This window comes from Ambystoma mexicanum, chromosome 9 (genome assembly GCF_040938575.1).
Source record: "Ambystoma mexicanum isolate Mex_15411 chromosome 9, UKY_AmexF1_1, whole genome shotgun sequence".
Lineage (NCBI taxonomy): Eukaryota > Metazoa > Chordata > Amphibia > Caudata > Ambystomatidae > Ambystoma > Ambystoma mexicanum.
Genome location: NC_090931.1, coordinates 823371573 through 823395640, shown reverse-complemented (window position 1 = coordinate 823395640; position 24068 = coordinate 823371573). Strand labels below are relative to the sequence as shown.

Genomic DNA, 24068 nt, shown 5'->3' with positions numbered 1-24068 from the left:
TGCATTATGTTCTGCACCGGTTTTGGGTACACCAAATTATAGCAAGGCCTTTGTGTTGTTTGTGCATGAATGTGATGGATGTGCTTTGGCTGTATTAACGCAGGAACATGGAGGGAAGAATAGGCCGTGCGGCTACTACTCTTCCGCCCTTGATCCTGTCGCATGCGCTTTGCCAAGATGTTTGCGAGCTGTTTCTGCTGCTGCTGCGTCTGTAAAACAGAGTGAGGGAATGGTCCTAGGCCATGATCTAACCCTGATGGTACCTCACTCAGTAGATGTTCTATTGAACAAAACCCAAAAGCAACACCTCACTTCCGCACGATTGACGAGATATGAGTTAATTTTATTTGCTCCCCACATACAAATTAAGCGGTGTTGTGTTCTTAATCCGGCTGAACTCCTACCTTTCCCGCAAAATACTGTTTGCGGTGATGATGAGTCACATGACTGCCTGTATACTACTGAACAAGAAACGAAGGGCAGAATTGATCTTAAGGACACTCCATTGGATAATGCGCAAGGGGAGCTATGTTGTGATGGCTCCTGTTTCAAACTTCTGGATGGTACATCCACAGCTGCTTATGCAGTCACAACATTGAGCACGGTTGTAGAGACCAAACGAATTACACATAACTCTGTGCAGGCCGCAGAGATTATAGCATTAACCCGAGCTTGTGAGCTTTCCAAAGGGCTAACAGTGAATATATATACTGACAATCAGTATGCCTTTGGGGTGGCTCACAACTTTGGGAGACTTTGGTCAGAAAGAGGGTTTTTAACTTCACATGGGACCAAGATTCAACATGGCCTCCTGATAGTACAATTGCTCTCGGCGCTCGCGCTTCCTAGTCAGTCAGCGATCATGAAATGCGCAGCGCATGCAAGATCACAGACGATGTAGGAAAAGGGAATGCTTTCGCTGATCAGATAGCCAGACAAACTGCCACAGATCTTCGCACAGAAATGTATGCTCTAAGAGAAACAAGGGATGTCTATGTAATGGACGAGGATATTGGGTCTGTGCGGGATATCCAAGCTGATGCCACAATGGAAGAATCTAAGAAATGGGCTGAAGGCTTGGGGAAATTAGATGATGACGGGTGTTGGGTGGACACAGTTGAAGGGAAATGGTTACTTCCTAATGCCTATATAGTTATGATGGTTACTATGGCACACGGTCCCACACATGTGTGTGCCCAACAGATTGCAAAAATGTTAGAGAGTCTGGGTAAATGATAAGATTTCAAAAATTGCTCAGCATTATGTCCAAAATTGCATGATTTGCCTACAGCACAATGTGGGGAAGGGGACGGTAACTCCAAGGGGTAGCTTTGGGCCTCCTTTTGTCCTGTTTGAGGTGATACATTTTGATTTTATTGAGATGGAGCGGTGCAATAGTTTAAAATATGTCCTTGTGGTCATTTGTGCCTTCAGTAAATGGGTTGAGGCTTTCCCTGTCAAAGACGCTACAGCCATGACACTGCAAAAATTATGGTAAAGGAATATTTCCCGCGGTTTGGGTTGCCAAGAGTCATCTGGTCGGACAATGGTCCACATTTTGTTGCTGCTGTAATTTTACAGATATGTACGGCACTGCATATTGATAAGCGATTTCACTCGGCTAGACATCCTCAAAGTGCCGGGTTGGTGGAGAGACATAACGGTATCCTAAAGAACAAACTCGCTAAGACGTGTGCCGGTACCAAACTAAAATGGCCGGACGCCTTACCGATCGTGTTATTAGCCATGCGCACTACCCCTCAAACTAAGACTGGGCTCTCTCCATTTGAGGTGGTGATGGGGAGACCTGCCAATATTTGGGGTCTTCCGAAACCTAAAGCACTGAGAAATGTTGAGAATGTATTGCTTTCAGACTACTGTAACCAGTTGACTAAAAATCTGTATTTCATTTATCATCAGGTACGATCAGCTTTACCTGTACGATATGAGGGCCGAGGACACAACATCCGGCCTGGAAGATGGGTCCTGGTGAGAGCATAGGAACGGTCCTCTTGCCTCGCGCCTCGCTGGCGGGGACCATTCCAGGTTTTGTTGGTCACCCAAACGGCAGTGCGGGTGGCTGGAAAGAAGAACTGGATACATGTGACGCATGTCACGAAACTTCCTCACCCGACGCCGCATGTTACAGAAGAAACAGAACCCCTCGCTAACGCTGCAATCGATAATCCTGGAGCAGCAAATAGCACTGTGAGTGAATCAGAGAATCTCTCTGAGCCCGTGGTGCTTGGGGAACCGTTCATTTTGTCTCCACACTCTTTGGAAAAGTCATTTCCGGAAACCATTGCTTCGAATTCTGCAACTTCCGTTGCCTCTGATACCTTGCTTCCCTCCGGGGGTGACGTTACCTTATTTCTGGATCAAACAGTACCGGGAATCACCAGATATAATCTTCGACGGAGAAAATAGACCTACAGCACGGTTCGATTGTGCATTTGAAAGAAGGAAAGAATCGTCAAGGGCTTGCCTTTTTGCCCAAATTTGAGAAAAAGGGGGTTCTGACGGCTAGGGTTGGGGAAGGACTAAGAAGCCGTGCAACCGGAGGGTCGCCAGCAACGAACATTGGGGTTTCCATCCGCAGACTGCGATTCCTGCCACCGCTACTGCCCGTATTGAACTTGTAAATAAGGGGTTGACCAACTTGAACAATGAACAATGTGCCTGGGCCCCGAAAACATATTGCTATGTTTTGATGTTAATAATTGGGATTTCTATAGTAACTGCTTTAGGATTCTGGTACGTCGAGGAGATTTATCCTCTAGAGCCTCCTTTACCAAAAGAAATTGCACCTACTGTTTTTACTCCTTTTGTATACCTGCATACTCTGTCACCTAGGGACTCTCAGCATAGACAGAAGTATCACAATAATATTATGATGTTAGTTATGAATTCAACACATGCCATTTTTAACAAAACCAATTGTTGGGTCTGTTCACATTTACCGCAACATGGGGATAAGGGGCTTAGGTTGGTATATTCATCTCTTACCTTTGACGACTGCTTGTTATGCCTCTCTCAAAGCACTGTTCTTTGGCCGATGGAATGATGGCATCTCGGGGAACTTCGATGGAACTAATTTGAATGATTTTGAGAAACGTGTTCTGACTCCCCTGGGATGCTCGCTTTTCGCAAATAGGAGCAAACCCAACGTTGCTTCTATTAGGCCTTCTGATAGACTATCTCGTCCTTTCCAAACTTTTGTTTCCTTTAAAATGGCTCCGATAGGCAATAAGGATGCTGTGCCTCCTTCTTAACCATAGCCCCGATTCAGTTTCTTTCTGCATACAGAGGAATGGTACCCGGTCAATGGGAGATTTTAAAGGCTGTGCCAACGTTGCAAATTTGACTGGGGAAAACAGACCTTTGTATGTGGGCGAACCTGTCTATTTTATTTGCGGTAATGTAGCATTTCCATGCTTAGCCTGGGATTGGCAGGGAACCTGTTATTTAGGGATCCTGTTACCTGGGGTATTCATAGCAAGCACTCTGGAAGTTTCAAAGGCTCGTCCACGACGGGACGAGAATGGTGATACCCCCGCACAAGTGATGGGAGATATAGCTAAATCAGTTGTGCCATTTCGGGGCCAGATAGCAAATTCCAAAGACATCAGGAGACTAGCGAGAGTACTGGAGAGAACCATCAACCGGACCACAGATATACTCTATAACATGACATTAGAGCAGAAAGCGATAAGATTAGTAGCACTCCAGAACCGGATGGCATTAGATGTCATTCTGGCTGAACGTGGTGGAGTATGTAAATTAGTGGGGTCCGCTTGCTGTGTTTTTGTACCAGACTCCTCCCCAACCATTTTTAAAGCAATTCAGAATCTGCACGTCCTTAGCTCAGAAGTGCATGTTCCCGAGGGGAACTGGAATCTTAGTGCGTGGTTTTGGGATTTCTTGCGATCTTGGGGTTGGAAGGTACTCTCAGTCTTGTTGATCATTTTGGGAGTTTTGCTATTCCTTTGTTATTGTATCCAATGTCTGCCTAGCATATGTTTGATGCTAGGGGGATGTTGTGCTCAGGCAATAGGTACGATAGGACACAAAGTATATGCCCCGGATAAAACTTCCAAGGAGTATGTGTTAAAAGAGATTTTAGTGAACGACCTGATGGCCATAGATATCTCTGACAGCGATTCAGGGTGTATGGACGATGACGTATGGAGTTACTTGCAAGGAGATCAGAAGTAGTCTTAGCACTTGGCATAGGCCAAAAGGATGGTTTGTCAAACCGTTAAATTTAAATTATGCCTCCTAGTGTAAACGATTGTATGTATATTGGCCTACGCCAAGTCGCATAAAACTGTACGTGAATAACTCTCTACGGCAAGGTCTTAACCTTAGAAATTGATGTAAGTCGCCATCTTGAATCAAACCGCCATTTTAGGTTCTCTTGCTGTTTAAAAGTCACTCTGAACATCAAAATGGTGGACGATGCCATTTCGAACAGAATCTGGTCGCATGACCTCCGTACAACTAATGTATAACTTGCCTGCAGGCCGCTTGTTAGGGTCGTGAACTGAGACCTTGTCCTTCTGTTGACCTGCATGTAAATGGATTACCTGTATCAACGGAATTGATCTATGCACATACAAATGAATAAATTAGAGTTGACCTGGCAGAGACCCTAGACATGTTACACATTCATGGAATGGTTAACCCATGAAGGGGTTGGACAACAGGCTGGAGAAATCTATAAAAGCCTGAATGTCCCAATGTACAGTCTCTCACTGAATACATCGAACCCGTTGAAGTTCGTTGTGTTGCACTGAGGGCCGATAGCTATCTGACCTGTCATTTGACTTTGTTATTGCTTGACCTTAAAATAAAGTACTTTGTATGTTTCTTTGTAACCGGTGTTTGGTTTGTTTCCTTTGGGTTCCCCGGCCTCATATTATTTTCCTCTTTTCACACTATGACAGTGAGAACGGGACTCTGACAGATGCTATAACTATGTTGACAGAACTGCACATGAAAATGGCGGAGGAGACAGAGGCTATTGGAGATGGTGATTGGTTCTCATTTCTGTTTGCATGGATTCCCGACTGGATGGCAAAAGTGTTCAAGTTCCTTGGAACAATATTGGTGATGATAATTTTCAGATTCCGTGTTATAAGTATTATAATTGAACAATGCCATAAAACAGCAAAGAAAGCAGTGGGAATGAAGATCATGATCGATGTGAAGGATGAAACAGAACAACACGCAGACTGAAAGTACCAATAGAAACCACATAAAAGCAATTATTGTGGCACCTGAAGGAATGCAATTCCTGTACCCAAGAGATCATTAGAATTATGTGGGACGTTGGGTCTTTTTTTACCACACGGGGAGACTGCAATTACACGAACACAACAATAATGCGGGCAGCCTGAGCGGGGTGACAAAGATATGGATACCAAAGAAACCCTTCTTAAAGCGAAGATTCAAAGAAGCAGGTAAAATTGAGGAGGTGCTGGAGGACTCGACCAGAGAGGAGAATGTAGACATCCACAGGAGATCCTACCCCCCTATCTCACCTGTATTGGAGGCATGAGACTGTGCCCTGTCTAACACCAGCTATTGTACCAATACCGCAGCGAGTATTTTTAAGACGGTATCCATTAGGACAACCATATCGAATGTACCCTTGAGTTGATGACAGTTGCAGGAGGAGATTCCTGAAGGAATATGAGAAAGAGAAAGAAAATGGACTGATGACGTCATAAGAAAGTATGCACACAGTCCTGAAATACTGAATGAAGACAATGTATGAATCCTACAGGAAAAAATGACTAAGTAAATAATCAAGTGAACCTTAAAAGTGTATAAGAAGAAGATTACATGGTAAAAAGTGCTGCTGAAATCAGAAGTATAATGAATGTACATACCGCGAAACGCAAGATAGATGAAGTCATTGTATAGGCTAGCTACAAGTAGTGAATGGAATGCATGCGGAGCCGCCATTGTACAGAAACTGGACATTGGAATCATGAAATAATTAAGCCAAAGAATTATGAATAGAAAATGAAAGGCTGAGTCTCAGTAGAATTGCAGGTTGTTGGAGCTGCGTTGCGAGGCTGTCTGGCCTGAAGTCAAGAACTGAAAAGTCGAGTCCAGCTATCTACGCTTAAGAGGAACATGTGTGCTGAGGATGAGTCCTCTCACTATAAGTTGCAAGAAAGAACACAAAAGATGCCAAGTCTTAATTCATTAAAACATTTAAAAGCTTGCAGAGCGAACAGAATTGTGGTCTCTTGTCACATGAGTTGAGGCTGAAAATAGGGCTTGAACTTGAAGTTCCAGGCCCGATAGTGAGTGCCCTTACTCCTGTGCCCTCACTCTGCAAGGCCAAGTACAAAGACAATTTCATGGCCGAAGGCATGGGTGATGAAAGATTTTCGGCTATTTGGGTGGCAGGGCAGCTTCATGTCCTATCTACTTGCACCTGGGTCTTGGCTTATGTGCTGCTAATTGAACCGAATGTTCCAGGCCTGGCACACACGTGCCAAACCAATTGCATTAGTCCATGTAATAAAGGACCTTATAGCTTGAGAAGGTAATGAAACACTGTGTAGCTGATTTTTCTTAAATGACACGTATGTAGAGGTAGTCATATGTTGTCCACATATTTGACAGCCAATAACAAACCTAGCTCTTATATGATTGTATATCTAGATGAGTCCCTTAACCAATCCCAACCCTTCATAGGTTTTTCACTATTGCCACTTAGCATGACGTCATTCTGATGCACAAAGAGAGTATATAATTGTATTTCATGTGGAAATCACTGAGAATGTCCATTGATTTTCGTTGTAAACTCCCTGTTTTAGATAATTGTTCATAAAGCAGTAACTGCCCATCTTCTTGAGTTTGTCCGGTTATTTGGACTCAGAATTATTCTGGTGTAATCGCATCCAGTAACAGATACACGTTTCCATGGGCCATTAGCTTGAAGGCGTATGATTTTCCAGGAAGGTCTAAACTTATAACATCTTAGCAACAGTCTCCCAACCTGCTCATTTGCCTTTGCAACATTCTGCTATAGGATCCCTGCTATTCTACACCCTGCCAACAGTTTTGGCCTGCTCACTTCCTCCAATCAAGGCTCAGGGGGTACATTAATTAGTCTAGCTTCTCATTTTGTAGTAAGCATCACATGACAAACGTGTTTATTGTTTGCTATTATTATTTTTTATTACAGTCAAAGTAATCCTTATCTGTAGCGCTGAAAGAAAAGCACATTGCTAATTTGAACAATGTGCCAAAATATACACACAATAAAAATAAAAACAATTGTGAAACTTCTGCAAAAAAAGCAGTTAGTTTCAGCTAGCAAAACACAATCACCATATTTTTACAATGCCTTCCACAGATAGTGTTTTTAAAACCAAAGTTTCAAAAAGACCTTTTGCAAACAGTATTTCTATTAATTACATCTGGGAAGAGATGTGTTCAAGTTCATGAATTGAAGACAGCTCTCAAATCCAGCCTTCGCCACTTAAAAGTTGTGGGTGCACTCACTTTGGTTATCACGCTATGCCTTATCTGCCAAAATTAGAAGTCTGTACAAGGCATTCCACTGCCTGCTACTTAAAAATGCCTCGCTCCTGATATTGCCACATAGGTAAAGGTTAATATTGACAATTCATATACTGGACGTCACAGTGTATTTGTCTACTCTCTTACGCATGGCAACACAATTGAACTTCCCATGATACCTTTGCGTACTAAAGACTCATTCTGTGATATCACTGATGTCACTATTTATGCAAATTAGGGGGGCGCGCACATCTTTTGCCGTCCAGGGCCCTGCAAATGCAAGGGCCGTCCCTGAGTAGGCCCCTGGTACCGAAAGCAGTTTCCTATCGGGTCCTGGTGGAGTACAACTACTTTCACAGCTGTCAAGTTTTCTGTGGCCATGAATGAGGGACATCCAGGCCTGGTTTTTCCCTTTGGATTCTGGGACTTGTAGTTTTTTCCCAATTAGAAATGTAGTAAAAAAGTCACAGAATTCCAAGCAAAAACACAACCGGATGGCATGGTCATGGGACAATTGAGAGCTCTCCACCTTCGGGCTAGTTCAATCAGGCCAGGTGTATGAAATTGATGTGGATAAGGTCAACACGCTAATCAGGCATGATGGTGAGAAGAAAGCATACGTGCGCCTAGCTCCGGATGCATTGGATACAAGATTAGCACCATTTAAACTGCTGCCTTGGTATCTGTACAGTTCAGAATAAAACATTTTTTTTTTAAATGAAAAAATAAATCAGGCCAGCAGGTGTATTGGAAGGGTCCTTCTTAGTTGAGCATATCAACAGTGACTCGGGTGTCAGCAGAGAGACTTCAACCTGCAGTATTTTGTCATTTCTCTGTGTCTGATGGTGGAACCAAAGTATACTCATTGTTGAGCTAGCGTTTAGTTTGAATCAATATTGTTGCTCGCTGCAAGCATACAAGGTTGTCTACGTGTCCAAGAGAATGAATTCACGGCTAGGGTGCCATTGAAGCTAGGATCGCCATGGCGACCACAGAACTCCTGGAAGCATTGTTCCCGGAATTTCCATTCATTCTGGAACCGTGCGCGTGTGCTCGGAATCTGATGAGAGAAGCAGTGAGGCCGAAGGGTGCCATGCAAAATGCGCCCTTTAGCCACGCGAGTGTCCAGAATGAGAATGGAGAGCTACGGTCCTTGCCGGACACCGGTGCACAGCAGGAATACCAAGAGGACATACTAGAAGAATACTTCCTATCTTCCCCGGGCTCCTGCCAGCTGTTCAACCAACCCGGGAGTGGGGACGCCCGCTACCGCTCCCCGCAGCCTGGCTGCTTGCAGAAGAACGGGCAGGTGCTTCCAACGCCCGACTTTGAGGCGTGCCATCAGCGTCATGCCAAGTGCCAAATCCCAGAGAGATCTTTGGCCCTAAGTGAATCGGGTGAAGGCCCGGAGAGCCAGCACTTGTCAGAGTTGAGGACGGAGACCTGCTTCCCGATGGAGCCCTTCAGCCCAGCAATGCCTTCAGATTGCACTGGATATCTCAGCTTCTTTGGAAAAAACCACTTGGGAAACCGCAGAGATGCCCACACCACTTATCCTCACCACAGCGGGGAGTGCGCGCTCTCACAGGTACAGAAGTCTTCATCTGTGCAAGGCCAACACCGGTTCATGAAACCCAATGACAACCAACAGGCTAACCTGATGGTGGAAAAATGCCCTATGGCGCCCTATCTAGAGATGTGCCCTGTGCATCTTGATCTTCAAGAGCACTTGTGTGACCCTCTGCAAGAGCGACTCTACTACTTAAATCAAGAGAGCCTCCAGAATAGCCAGCTGCCCACCATGCCACCCAGGGACTTGCACCACCACAGAGGCCCCCAAGATAATGCCTGGCTCTTGCAAGAGCTGCATGGGGCACAGAATAGACAGGTGTTTGCCCTCCATGATTTGTGCCTCTTGAGTCAAGCCTATGGAGCGCAGCAATGCTACCTCTCCCTGCACAGGAACCTCAATGAGCTGTACAAGGAGCAAGAGCACGGAGGGTATTTCCCAGGTCAGCAGCTGAATGCATGTTGTTCTGAGGCTCCTAGAAAGCATCTGGGATTACACTTACAACTAAACCACCACTATTCTTGGCCAAGAGCCTTCACTGGTCCCTCCGTGGAACCCAGAAGCTTGGAGAGATGGCTATTCAGCCATGGTCTGAAGCAAAGGTGATCTTCAGAGTTCCTTTGTTCGAGTGGGAGTTTTCTCAGTGCCCACCTTTCGTTGGTATCTGGTTCACATTCCCGTGCCATGCTCCAATTTCCTTGTCTGGTGCAAGAATAGATATTGTGATTAAGCATGGAGATTTTGGCTCTGGAAAGGCTGGCATACTTAAAGGTCCTGCTTTTTGCACAGTCGGAGTAGGAATTGTCATGGAGTCATTGGAATTTTGTGGTGGTTAGAACATTGTCCTCTTATTCTTTTGGCAAAATTAGGAAGGTCCACTGCTTTTGGAATTGTATGTAGGGTGAATTAATTGTGTGAGGTCTGAATGTTCTATATGAACAGTCTGGGGGAAACAAACATTCGTTGATAGTAGCTGCAAATGTCCAGTTCTGTATAATTCTTATTACTGGGGAAATTACTGTTCCTACTAAATCACAATTGTTCCAGTTAAAGAAAGCAGGTCAAAGATAGATAAAGTGGTTTGCCCAGGCAAGACAATTTTAGGTGGGGAATAGAGGATTATAACTTTGGTCTTGGCATGGGTAGCACACACACTAATTAAACCACTGTTCTGCATCTTCACACCTGAATCACTCAGTAGCACTGTTCTCGTGTGGTTTATAGTGATTTGGTCGAAAACAAAAATGTCGAAAGTCAAAATGTCTAAAAAAAAATCTCGGAAAAAAAAGTCAAATTTCTTTTTCAATACGTTTTTTTTTCGAAATTTGGGGTTTCCCCACAAACCCCCTTTTTTACTATTTTTTTTATTTTACCCCTTTTTTTTACTTACCAAACCCCAAAAAAAAAAAAAACAAAATTATAAATTCGACTTTTTTTTTTTTGACATTTTTTTTGGGACATTTTTGTCATTCGACTTTTTTTTTTGACATTTTGACTGACCACCTTCTCGTGTACCTTTCAGGGCTCAGACTTTATATAAAGTTGCTAGTAACACGAGAAGCTGGTTTGATTACAATGACCCTCATTACGACCCTGGCGGAAATCGCGGTGCAAAATGCACCATGGAGCACGGCGGAAAGCTGCCGATAGCGCCATGGGGGATGGCGGATTTTCCGCCCCATTCCGACCTTGGCGGGGCGGTAAATCCCCATTCCCCATTTTACCCTTCCCCATTCCCATTTTTGCCCCATAGGGTATAATGGGAGTGGGGAAGGCGTTAATTACGCCACCGTAAAATACGGTGGCGTAATTAACAGCAAGGTCCCGTAGCGCCATGGATTTCTCCGCCCGGAAAAACCAGGCGGAAAACGCTCCATGGCGCTACGGGAACTCGTAGTAGGGCGGACGGGTCCGCCGCGAATAACGCTGGCGTAAACCCACTCCGCCAGGGTCCTAATGAGGCCCAATGTGTAGTGACTGGTGGCCACGTGGAGGATGATGCCTCATTAGAACAAGAGGCGGCGTGCTTGCGCACCAACACTCCATGCGGGTCAAAGCGACCCGCGACACCCAGGTAATAACCGCTCACAATCCCAACAGCCTCCTAGAACCCTGCTTAAGTCTAGATGCTGTGTGGTGGATGATAGTGCAGAGCATAAGAATGCGAAGTGGCATGCCAACCTCCCATGCCGCCACCAGTCCCTACACAATGGCTATCTAGAGTAGGCCGAAGAGAGTGGGTGAAAACAGATCAGTGACTCGGTTAAAGTCCAGACTTTAGACAATACTCTTGATCAACGCAGACTTACAATGAAATCTCACTCGGGCAGCTCAAATATTCAGTTAAGTGAATCCACTAACAGGGTCACATTTTCCTGAATTCTCTCCATCTCAGACCCTGGACAGAAATCTGGCTAGCAGCAGGGAAAAGGTATAGGATTCTGTACAGGATAATCAAACTCTCCCAAGAATGACCTGAACAAGTCCAACCCAAATGTGCCTCTTATGCAGGTTTTGGTGTCCCTTTTACCAGCCTGCAAGGCACCCCAAGAAGAGTATTGATGTGGTTACTTTTAAGTTTTTAAAAGGACCGGTTCAATATCTCTATTTTCTGGGGTTCGTGAATGTGTGAGGCACAATAAGACTGCTCCCTGTGTACGTATATGATGAAAAACATTGATACTAAAAGCAGTTTGAAGTTTGTTCTGGTTGTAGCGGGATCTTCGTCTATCGCACCTTATTGGGAGATAGGGGCAGGCGGGCACAAAATAGCTTAACCCTTCACTTATAATATGACCCACCTCTTACCTGTCTCCAAACCCCGCTCTCCTGGGTTCAAGATTACCCCGGTGTACCTTGCTATTAAGGTGGTGAGGGCAGGGAGTGGTAGAAAGTCAGAGTAGAAATACCCCTAAGGTCAAAAAACAAGGTTAGAGTAACTCGAGCACAGAAGGAAAGACTGACAAAAGGAATGCTCGTGAACGGTTCTTTTTAGTTGGTAAAAGCTTACTTATATACTTTTTCAGTACACCAGCAGGGTTTTGTGAGTTTTGGTATAAAAGGGACAAACACAAGACTCTATATAGAACTTAAGTTACTCCTAAGCAGCTGAATTACTATAAAGTAAAACACAAAAATATAAAAAAAGAGTCCTTCAAATATTAAAAATATAAAAAAGTCTTAAAAAAAATATATTCAAGTCTTTACAGTAAACTGCATTAAACACTATTTCTTAAAGACCTTACTTGCAAGACAACCTGGCCAGGCCTGTCTCAAGTTCTCCGGCTGTTGCTCTCTTGATCTTCTTTCTCCCTATGTTCTTTTGCGATGGCTTTTGTGACAGCAGCAGCAACATAAGCAAGGGGTGTGTGGGGACCCCTGAAGTCTTTAAATGGCCGTCAGAAGGTGCAGCCCAGCAATAAGAAATAGTGTGGGGAGCTCCCAGAGCTTCCTCCCACCTGGGTCACATCTGTCAGATGCGACCCAGGTGGGAGTGGAAGAGATGCTGATTAGGTACTCCCCTGCCGGTCAGCGGAGTGTCTTCCTTGAGGCCCAGGCTGCGGCAGCATACCAGAGTGGAGCAGAATGCCTGCCAAACCCTCTTGAAGGGTCCAACTGTCACCATCACTATGTTCGTGCCGGTTTTTTGCATGCATGAGGGTCCCTTACTTTCACTTTTTTCCCCCATTTTTTTCTTACATTTTGGGATCCCCAGCACAGCTTCACACGCCGGGGATGTTTCTTCAATCCCCAGACCCGGGAGGTAGATGCTTCTTTCATGAAAGTGTTTAATTGTTCTACTGATTCTCTGCAGAACCGCTGAGCATTGCCCTAACTGGACTATGCGTCTCCTGGATCCATTTGATACAGAGAGTTTGTTTCTGGTGTAAGACCCCCGGGAGAGTGACAGATTATTCAAAACCAATTCTGGGTTCATTCCCATTACGACAAGGATTAAGGTTAGCTAAGAAACAAAACTGTGATAGGAATGGTCGTCAGTTCGTCCCTCTTTTTCAGGGATGGACTGGGAACCATAAGAGGCCCTGGAAATAATTTTCCCCATAAGTGGCCCCATATTACACATTTTGAGGAAGCCTAACCCTTTTCCTATGAGAAAATGTCGAAATACCTACACAAATGTGGCCCAAAGTGCAGATGTGTACCAGGAAATCTCTAGTTTTCCCTGTAGGCCAGTCCACTCCTGCGCTTGTTCTAGATCAGGGCTGTTGCCCTGTGTAGCTCAGTCAGTCACATTCTCTGGGATATTGTATTGCTCTCTAGCACTTCTTTCTGAATCTGTGTTTTTATTGGTTAGTGCTTGGTTTGGTTAAATTGATCCTCTTGGACTCTGCTACCAGATACCTCTACCCCAGTACCAATAGGTCATCCAATGGGGAGTCAGGTGTCAGACACTTTAGGTCCTGGTAATTGAACTGCAATAAACCTACTTAATAACTTACCTGCTGGCTCGGGTGTTCATCAGCTTCCAAGTTATTACACTGGCGACGAGGGTGGGATCTGTTGTGGAGGGGACAGTCTGGAATCAGGAAACATTGCCCTCCATTGAAAGCATGTCCTGTCAGCGGGTTTAAGCCCTGGTATTCTCCACCGGTTGCAGATGCCTTTCAGCGGGCCGGGTGGCGCTGAGCTAAGGATCTGTTCTGCACACAAGTCGGTGTGCGGCGCACTTATAAACCTGTCGGCACACAGGTCGGTGTGCAGCACAGTTTTTTAGTCCCTGGGTGCACTTTTGGGGCCTGGTCGGCACACAGGTCCGTGTGCTGGGTCCTAGGAGTATCCTCATGTTCCATCTGCCAAGTCCCAGCGCGCCTTCTGCGTCGGTTTCCGACTCTGGTTGGTGTTCGGAGTGAAATCAGGTGCTGGCAGAGGACTGTTAAGAGAGGAGGCGGCTCTTGGCATGTGCACGGGGCGGGCTTCAAGTGCCTCCTGGTGCGGTATGCAGAGCGCTGGGACACTTGGATGTGAGACGTCCCTGCACGCTGATGGGTGCCGGATGGTTCGTGTTGAGAACCGCATCCGTGTGGGGCCTGTAGAGTAGCTTCAAGTGTCGGTGTCCACTGATGTTGCCCCGCGTGCACAGATGGCGGGTTCCCTGTCATCCTATTCCAGGGAGGGGCAGAGTAGAAGTGAACGCTGCAGAGCCTGGAGCAACTCTAGTGACGTAGCGTGTCACCTGGAGGTACTGTTATGCGGGTCATACGCATGCCGACAGAGGGTGGAGTGCGAGCGCGTTCATGAAGGCGCGACGGAACGCGTAGAGGTAATGGCGTGGCCTTTGTTGCGACGTGCGTTCCAGCGTAGGCTGCTGGAATGCTCAGGAGACTTTCGTTACGTTGCTAGTTGTGAGCGCAGCGTATACGTGGAAGAAGTGTCCATTGGCTGTGGAAAGCAACCACGGGGACACCTCAGGATATTTGGAGAATTTCATGATTGCGAGTGGCATACCATGAATGTTGGGGGTGATTTGGTCATCCGTGTGTGCACGTCGGAAGAGCGCAAGCCTTACCCTGTATGGGTCGATGGCATCAGCATCGAGTTTGGTAATACGGATAGCCGTGTGTTTGACGTTGGGTGTTTTGCGCTCGAGTCGGAGACACTAAGAGATGAGCATTTATTGTACTGCAAGTCCGGCAGGCCTGGAGCAATGGAGGATTGGTCTGCGCCCTATTGCTGGACTTGTGGTGGTGCGTGGACCTGGGACAGGTTGGGATTTGAATCTTTGCACTTTGTTACGAGGAGGAGGACGTTTCCGTTCCTGATGAACATTTTTCACTAGTGAGTTTGTTATAATTGTTGCCGGCTGTATTTTGGATTCCAGTGTGTGTGTATCATGGGTCCGTGTGAGTGTGTGTGGATGCGCGCGCTGAATGTTTGCATGAGTGTAAGTGGCTGTCTGTCAGGGTTATGATTGTTGTATGCAACAGGTGAGTGAGAGTTAGCGTTTGTTGTTGCTGTAATGTGCTGAAAATTGCAATGCATTTTTCCCATTATGATTAACAATTTATTCCAGGTGGACTGAACTTTTAGGGTTTGGACTAGTGGGTGGCGGCACTCACATCTTATTATCAGAGTAATGTCTGCATTAATCTGCTGAAGGCCTAACATTTTTATTTACAGGTTGGGTTCCATTTGGTTTTGGATGGACTCGTGGGTGGGGGTGCCCGCGGGTGATTATGCTTTATCGGGCTGTCAGTTAAACCAAAAGTGCTTTGAGACATTTCTCGTCCTAATTGTTTAGTTATGTTATGTCTAATCTTTTGTAGCACTGAATATGCATGTGAAAGTCAATGTATCTTTAGTAGATATGCATATGGTGTGTGGAGGTGTATATGGAGAGTGGAGGTGACTCTATCCTTAGTGTGTGTGTATGTGAGGTGTGCTATTGTTATGCAAGGTGGGGCCACTGGGTAAGTCCCATGTTGGTGAAGAGTCCTGCTGTTTTGCAGGTGGTTGGACCAGGGGTCCAAGGTGAGTGGTGTGGTGTCCTGCGTCCGCGCAGGATGCTGGACCTGGGGTCCATCTTATAGAGTGGTGTGCTCCGGGTGGCAGTAGGTTGGACCTGGGATCCAAGGTATGTAGTGGGTGTGCTGCGGGTGGCAGTAGGCTGGACCTGGGGTCCAAGGTATGTAGTAGGTGTGCTGCGGGTGGCAGTAGGCTGGACCTGGGGTCCATGGTATGGAGTGGTGTGCTGCGGGTGGCAGTAGGCTGGACCAGGGGTCCTAGGTTAGTGGTAGGTGTACTGCGCTGTGCAGTAGGCTGGACCAGGGGTCCGAGGACGGTGTATGTGTCTGGTTGTGGTTGTTGTGTTTCCGCTATTCTTGCGGGTTGTGTTCTCAAATGTTCATGGTTTTGTGGTGTTGTGGTACCCTTTTGGGGTGCTGTGGTGAACTGTTACGTTGTTGTGCTTGTTGTTGCTCTGCTGAGCTGTGTGGTTCGTGCCCGGGGGTGGCAGCCCTGGTGTCCTAGGGGGCAGACTAGGACGGAAGGATGTTTGTGCACTGAGGGATGAGGATAGTTAGGTAGTTTTTCATGTGGACGCTGGGTCGTGGCAGGACCTAGGTTCCAAGGGGCAGCTTGGAACAGGTGGAGGTGCTTAGTTTTTTTTTATTTTTGTTTCTCGAAGGGTATCCAGTTCTGTTCATGGGAGGAGTTAGCCCTTTTTAGATTGCGTTGGGTTCCTCGTTGTTTGTTTTTAGAGGGAGGAGTGGAATTGGAGTTGGAGTAGGAGTTGGCTGTTGTTGACACGGTGTGTTATATTTCCCAATTTGTTATGGCACAGTTAGTTAGTATCTTGGGGGTGCCATGTAGGTATTATTGAGTTCCTATTCTTTTGGTGGAGCTCTTTCCTGTTTCCTAGATCTTCCTTGGAGTGTCCGGGGTTTTGGTTTTCTCTGGGGGCAGTTTCTTGTCGCCAGTGGTGTTACTAGTTGGTGCATTAGGTGCTGGCAACACGTACATGTAGGCGTTTTGTCTGGTGGTGGTTTTGGTGTGCAATTTCTCTAATTTCAATAAAGTAAAGGAGGGAGAAGTGTTGTAATGTGTCTTTCTAGCTGAGTGGATGACATCACTGTACAGGGAATGTAGTGATGTCAGTGTGAGTGGAGTGTTGGTGTGTTGCGATCTGAAGCTGCATTCTATGCTGGGCAGTAGGAGGTATGCTGACTTGGAAAGGACATGCCAATGTTTTGTTCCTGGCAATTGAACTACAATAAATGTCAGACATTTTAGGAACAGATGTATCCCAGGGAACATTGAAGTTCCCATTAAGTCTTAAGTGGCCTCTTATAAACTCAGACATGTACTCATGTTCACATGCACTGTTCACATGTCTCTTTACTTTATTTCTGGCCCTTCAACTGCCACCTGCTCCTCCAGCTTAGTAGCACTGTTCTGGCCCAGGCTTTGGCCAGTACTTCAGTCCCTATCTATCCTCCTCACACCCACTGTGCTCCTCTGCTCTTACTTTTCTTCTGTTTCATCCTGCAGTTCTCTTTCCTCCTCCTCTCCTCTGTCTTTCAAATGTCTGTATTTTCCATCTCCTCTACATCCCTTGATATACCTCCTCTTCCTCTCCTTCATCTTTCTCTTGATGTTTCTCTGCCACCCCCTCTCTGTCCCCTCACATGTGTTATTCCCCATCCTCCTTTGCTCACCCTTGATGTTCCTCTTCTTCGCCTCTCTTTCTCATCCCCCTCTTTTTTCCATCTGTCTCTTCTCTCACCTTTCTCTGTGTTCGTGTGGTAGTGGCATTACAGTGTATTTAATGTATTGTACTTTGTGTTCCTTTTGCTGGGGGTGACACGAGGAACACATGCTTACCTCATTGTTTGTTGATGTCCCAGGACCAGTGGTCCAGGGCTGCAGGTTAGTGAATGGCTGGAAGACAGGGACATGGGTTGCTACCATTAAAGTTGGTTCTTTGGGAACCTCTCACCACATTGTGGCGACAAGGACCCCCCACGGCAAAGGGCCCTGCATCAGGACCACCTTGGAGGGACAAGGCAGTGCCCTCGTTTCAGTGCATGTTGCGGCAAGCCAGATAGTGTTACGGCTGAACAGCACTACATGGGCACACTGTAGGCATTAACATGACCTAGAGAGCTCCCGAGGCCTCGGCACAATCGCTGTTGTCAGGTCCCAGTTTACCAATTCCGCAGAGATTGAAGATGAACCCCGCTAACCCCTTCAGAATCACCTGCTCTGCAACCTTCGAGTTACTATTGCAGAATCAGAAATCCTGGGGGGAAAAAGGGAAGTGGATAAAAGAAAAAATATCAGCTCCCGGCTTGCTGACCTCTCTGTTCTCTGGTCAATGACTTGGGTTTGGCATAGATCTAAAATCAAACACAAGACTGTTATTCTCCTGACTACTCCTTTTCCCAGTGTCTGTCTTAAATAGGAATGTATTCCTTCTCCTAATTACCCTCCTCCCTTTGCTATGTGCTGCAAGGTCTTTTAGAAACTTTACTTCAAGGTACATTCTCAATTTCGGTTCCTCAGTTAGTTTCTTTCCTGTTTTACTGATCACCTCAACTTTAGAGATAATACCTTTGAGAAGTGTTCCTTATATCAGATGTTGTGTGGAGAACTTTCTCAAGTGCACTTTGACTAGTTCTCGTGTGTTTTATTTATATATCATTCTGTTTCTGTGTCTGTCAGAATTTCATCCTGAACTCAATTGCTGGTCCACTGTGCTGCCTGCACTGACTCAGAGAATAGTTTTGCTTCTTTTTGTCTGTTTGCTTTTCACTGCGCTTCTGCGCTCACTAAAATCTTATTTATGGATTTCAAAATTCACTGTGTACCCGTGCTTACTAGGAACGCTGAATTTACCAATTCAGGATGCCCCACGCATTTGCGCTCATGGAAGTGTTCCTCCTTGGCTCATCACCACACTTCCATGTACACTAGGGTCCTTTACTCTGGCTTCCATCGTGTCGCTTTGCTGATCGCCGGCACTGCCTAATTCCTTTCATCTGTTTTCTCTGGTTCCTTATTTGTACATTCATTAGCTTTGCTTTGAATAAATAACTGTTTCATCTAAACTTTACCTAACACTAAACTGTGCTAGTTGGCTAACACTCGAGTAATCTATATACCACTAAAACGTAACTATAAAGACTGTACACTTTTTCACTTATCCTCTGCTTGCTCTGACTGTCTCTTGATATTCAGGGACTCTGGTTAAACTTACTCTTCTGCAGTTTAATTTCCTGTCTCTGATGTCCCTTCTTTAGTTAACTTCTTTTCAGGAGCTCTGGTTTGCTGTGACCATCATGGTCCATGTCCTGGATGAAAGGCAGTTTTGAATCTTTCACAAGATGCTACATTACCTGACAGGGAATCGTATGCCAATCAGTGTAGAGAGATATTCCCACCAGATATGGGTTGTTTGACCTAAAAAACTTGCCATACTGCCGATTTGACCTAATTTTGTTGGTCTTTATTTTGTACCTATAGTGCGGTGAGACACCCCACAGTCCCCCGACTTCCTCCCACCTCAACCTATTCCCTTACCCCACCCCACAACTATTTGTTTATTAAAATATACCATTTGACCTACCAAATTCGACCAAAAAGATATGGTCAAATCGGAGTAGGTCCAGTTGGCATTAGGTCAACTATGCCAGACCATTCCCACCATCTTGAAATGGGATAACTCCAGTCTCTTGATACAAACTACGTTAAGAAAATATTGTTCACCAGTGATTGTCAATCTCTCATCCTTTTACTAACACCAACCAAACCTCCTGCATGCAACACACCCTCCTACCTTGTGTACCCCTCTGCCCCCCTTCTTGGAGAACTTTCCCTGCAGGACCCTAACAGCCGTGAACAGAACAGCCGACATATACGTGATGTTCCCTGGAACGTTAGAGGACAGAACCCGGGTGCCGTCCCTTCAGGAGACATTAGCAGCTTGACGACTGTGTCAAGGGCGCCACCTACTGATGCGTATAGGTATAATGCTGATTTGGAAAACTCAGCCCAATAAACCCACGCCCAACATTTTTTCAGTAAGGCACATTCAATAGCCATATAATGCAATCCACAAATGCAAAACCAATCCTTGTTTTCGAACGGTCCTGGGGACCCACCAATCAGTTGGGAGTTATGGATCGATGCATTCCATGTCTGTCTTTGTGCAGCCGGCAGGAGACAATAATTTGATGGCCAAGAAGAGATGGCATTGCTATACTGCTTAGGGACAAAAGCTTTGTGTATTTTTCGGCACCTACATGGCGAGGCTGTCATGGTGCCAGAAGGCAGAAGAGAAGGCAGCATAGTTGTGAGCACATATGTGGATGCCCTAGCCAAAGTTGGTAAGCATTTTGGGAAAAAGTTAAACATTTTATTGGAAAGATACCATTTCTTCTCAAGAGTCCAGTGACTAGACAAATCTATTGACACAGACATTACTGCTGTCAGGTCCCTAATAGCAACCTGTAACTTCACATGTGTCATTGAAGAAAATATCAGAGACTGGATAATGATGGGAACTTGCAACATCAAAGTAGGCAAGAGACTATTGATCGATCACAACCGTACTTTGGAGAAGGCACTAGAGTTGCCAAGGGCCAGAAGGAAACACAAGTGGCAATGAATGAGGATGTGCAGACTATATATTCCAAGAGAACTGACACTGGAAGGCCAAGTCCGTCAAACCCTAGTAGGAACAAACCCGAAACCTATGCCAGTTAGTCCACCAGAGGAAAATCTGCATGCAGCTTATGCGGATGGAGCAACCACTGCACAGGAGTGAGAGAAGGCCCTGACGTGGGGGTGGAATGCAGACAATGTGGATTGAGAGGACACTTCACTAGACAATGCAGAGCATACACTCATACCACAAAGCCAAGGGGGCTGGATAAACCTGCCACATAAATCCAGGGTGTAAAAATGGTGGAGTATGCGAAAACATCCAGAATCCCGTCAAGGAAGAAAAGGTGTTATTGCAGATACAAGGTCACAAAAAGAATGGGCCTTAGGATATCATGCCAATGAATTGTGTTGACATGGAAATTATGGTGAATTCAGGCTTCCCTTACACCATGATTTCCCCAGAGCTTTATGAAAGCTGTTTTTGGAAATATGTAAACATGCTCACCCCAGCATATATAAAGCCCATTTCCCTCTGACAAGTCCCAATTACGGTTCTGGATTATGAATCGATGATCATCCAGTAAAAGGGAAGGTAGGCCAGGGAAAACTGTATGTCGCAAATAAAGACACTAGTGTCCTAGTTTGGGATGAACAAGCAACTTTGGAGATACAAATCTGCCCAGGAAAGGAAATCCCTATTCTGTGTATACATTCCGATAAAACTATGCCAATGGAAAACCACAGGGCAGCTTAACATACAGTTTTTAGTGAGAAATTAGGGCTATTGAAAGTGTTTGCACATAAAATAATATTGCAAAGAGGGGCAGTAGCCAAGACACATAAGGTACGGAATGTACCTGTACTTGCGGGCCTTGTCTTGTGCGTGGTATAAATAAAATAAATGAATAAATAAGCACTCAAGAGGGAACTCAGTAAGCTTGTAGGCGAAGGAGTCAATGTAGGAATTGAGGCATCAGAATGGCTATCACCTATTGTTTTGGCTAAGAAACAGGATGGGGCATTAAGGATGTGCGAGGAGCTATGTGATTTAAATGCTAGCATATGGTCGAGAGACATCCCCTGCCGGATATACATTACAATTTAACCATGATGGGACAGGCTTCTTGGTTTTTGACATTCCAGTTATCATCTGCCTACCACCAAATATGGGACATGAGGCAGCCTACCATCTTACATCTTCTATTACGCCATTCCGAACGTACATCTTTCATAGAATGTCATTTGGGTTGCCGTCGGCTGCTGACATTTTTCAAAGTTTGATGCAGAAATGATTCAGTAGGTTTGTGGGTGTGTGCTAAACCCACAATGATATACTAGAGTGGGGAAAAAGAGTCAGAACACAATCAGAGAATACACCAAGTGTTGCCATTGTTACAGGAGAAGGTGCTAACAGTAAAAATGAGTAAACATCAGATGAAGGTGTCAAGCATCACATATTTGGGGCACATCATTGACAGCCATGGAATAAGACCAAGAGAGGGTTTGCTAAGAGTCATATCCCAGACTCTACTCCTACATCCAAAGATCAGCTAAGATAATTTCTGGGCATGGCAGAGTACTAAGAAAAGTGAATCTTGGGGTATGCCGAAGAAACCATTCACATGTTGAAGTTCTTAAAAAAAGGGATGTTTGATTGGTCGAGACAGTGTGAGCAGGAATTTGATAGAGTAAAGCAGGACATGGATAAGACACAGTCATTTTCCACTTTTGATGTGAGGTGTCAACTGGTATTAACAGCAGATGCCTTGGGGCGGTATTAGAGCATTGGGAAGAAGGTCAATACAGACCTACAGCTTTTGCCTCAAGGGTTTTACGAGATCCTGAAACAGCTCAGGAAAAATTCAGTTAAGGATTGTCTTTTCAGTTTGCCTGTGTCTTCATGTGAAACCATGCAAGAGGGTGGGAGTACACGAGTACCGTGTGTTATACCTGCTGTCGTTAAAGAGCAATGGTGGGCAGAGAGCGAGAAAGAGCATGAGTTAATATGGATCCGCAAGGGGTTGAGAGAGGTGTGGATGAAGATTGAGAACATGCCAGAAGGGAAGAGAAATGCGTTAGTTTTGACTCAACTGGATGAGAGCTCTTGGGGCAGAGGTGATAGGTTTCTTGTTCGTGTAAACATGAGGAGTCATTTGGTTGAACTTGCTGATGAAGGACATCTGGGGAGAATGTTTACTAAAAAAAGCCTGAGATAATCTTATCGGTGACAGGAAATGGCAGCGATGTAGAGAGTGTGGCCTTGTGCTGGGAATGATAAGAGGTAAGTGTTGAGAGCAAAGCCTTTGCATCCTGTTTTGATCCCAGATGAAGTGTGGAACAAGGTGGCTTTAGACCTCATAGGTCCTTTTGAGGTTCCGATCGAAAGTGTAGGATATCTGTTGGTTTTAGTGAACTATACCTCACGATGGATAGAGGTGAGTCCTAGTGGGTTTGTTAACCAAGGTAGTGGTAATAGACCCTCTGGATAGGGTGTTTGATAGAGGAGTCCCAGGGAGCATTGTGATGGACAATCGTGTTCAATTTGTATTGCACCAGATGGTGCAGTATTTGAAGGAAAGGGGAATGGAGCATCATGGGACTGCTTTGTATAATCCTAGTGAGAATGAACTTGTGGAGCACATGAAGAGGTTTGACAAAGAAAATATACAACTAGCACTTGTGAGTAAGTTACAGTGGAGGCTAGTTTTGACAGAGGCTGTAAAAGTGCATACACATACCCCAAATAGTCTCATAGAGTGTACACCTTTTGGATTAATGAGAGGAAGGAAGGCAGGAAGCAAATTGAGGCCTATGGGTCTAAGAGGTGCGGTGCAATCTGAAGTAAATGTAAAGCAGCTGGTGCAAAGAGCTAGGGAAAAACAGCTAGGTAAGGCTGAAAGACATAATGATAAACACAATAGGGAGTCTCAAGTCATGATTGGGCATGTGGTGAGAGTAAGGAGCCTGAGGTTTGCGACAAAGGGTTTACCTGTTTTCCTTTCACCTTTGGTGATAGTTGGCGTGTGAGCGGGATATGTGAAACTGAGTGATGAGACAACGTGGAGCAAGAGGAGGTTCTCTATTCAAGATTCCTTGGGAGCATGGTGGATGGTGGTTGACGGGGACAGTGACAGTCTGGAGAGCGGCAGGAGTGTTGAGTGTTGGGATGGGAGAAGCCAGGATGTCCGAAGGTACCAGCATGGCTTGTGCCGGGGGCGACATGAGGAACAAATGCTTACATCATAATTTCTTGATGACTAAGCGCCCGAGGCCGGTGTTTCATGATGAGCAGTTGGTGAGTGGCTGTAAGACTGCATCGTGGGGTGCTACCATTAAACGCTGTTGCACTCTGGTCAGTCTCCGGTGGTTCTTTGGGGACCCCCCCCACCACCACAGTTCGCCATTCAAATTCTAAAATCCACACTAGCATCTTGGTCATGTTACCTTTTATATTCCTCCATTGACTGTAATTCGGATCTTGAGCTGCTACTCTGTGGCAGCTGTGTGGCAATCAGGAGTGAGCCCTCTGACTGACAAGGGCCTGGTCAAACCACCTCACTTAAATTCCGTTTAGCTCCATATTACGTTGCAGCCCCGCTCAATGAAGGCACAAAAGGGCAGTTGGCTTTCAGAGAGTGAGACGGTCCCGATTCCATGGCTCCCGGATTGCAGGATAATGCCTCCAGTGTAGGGCACTGATGTGTTGCTCCACATGTGTTGCTTTCACTGTGTGAACCATGAGCTTCGCCATGCCCACACAAGGTGCCTCACTGTATGCCCCACAAATCCTGCTTTGCATCAGTTACCCAATGGTATTTGACTTGTTTTT

General features: G+C 45.6%; 1 protein-coding gene across 1 annotated transcript in view; it reads left to right on the top strand.

Annotated features, from left to right (window-relative positions):
* Positions 1-8625: 8625 nt before the first annotated feature.
* Positions 8626-24068, top strand: part of LOC138489746 (uncharacterized) — a 109860-nt gene continuing 94417 nt past the window's right edge. Inside the window, exon 1 of the mRNA XM_069617382.1 lies at positions 8626-9557. Coding sequence (XP_069473483.1) covers positions 8639-9557 — 919 coding nt within the window. The 5' untranslated portion in view covers positions 8626-8638. The remainder of the gene's footprint in view (positions 9558-24068) is intronic.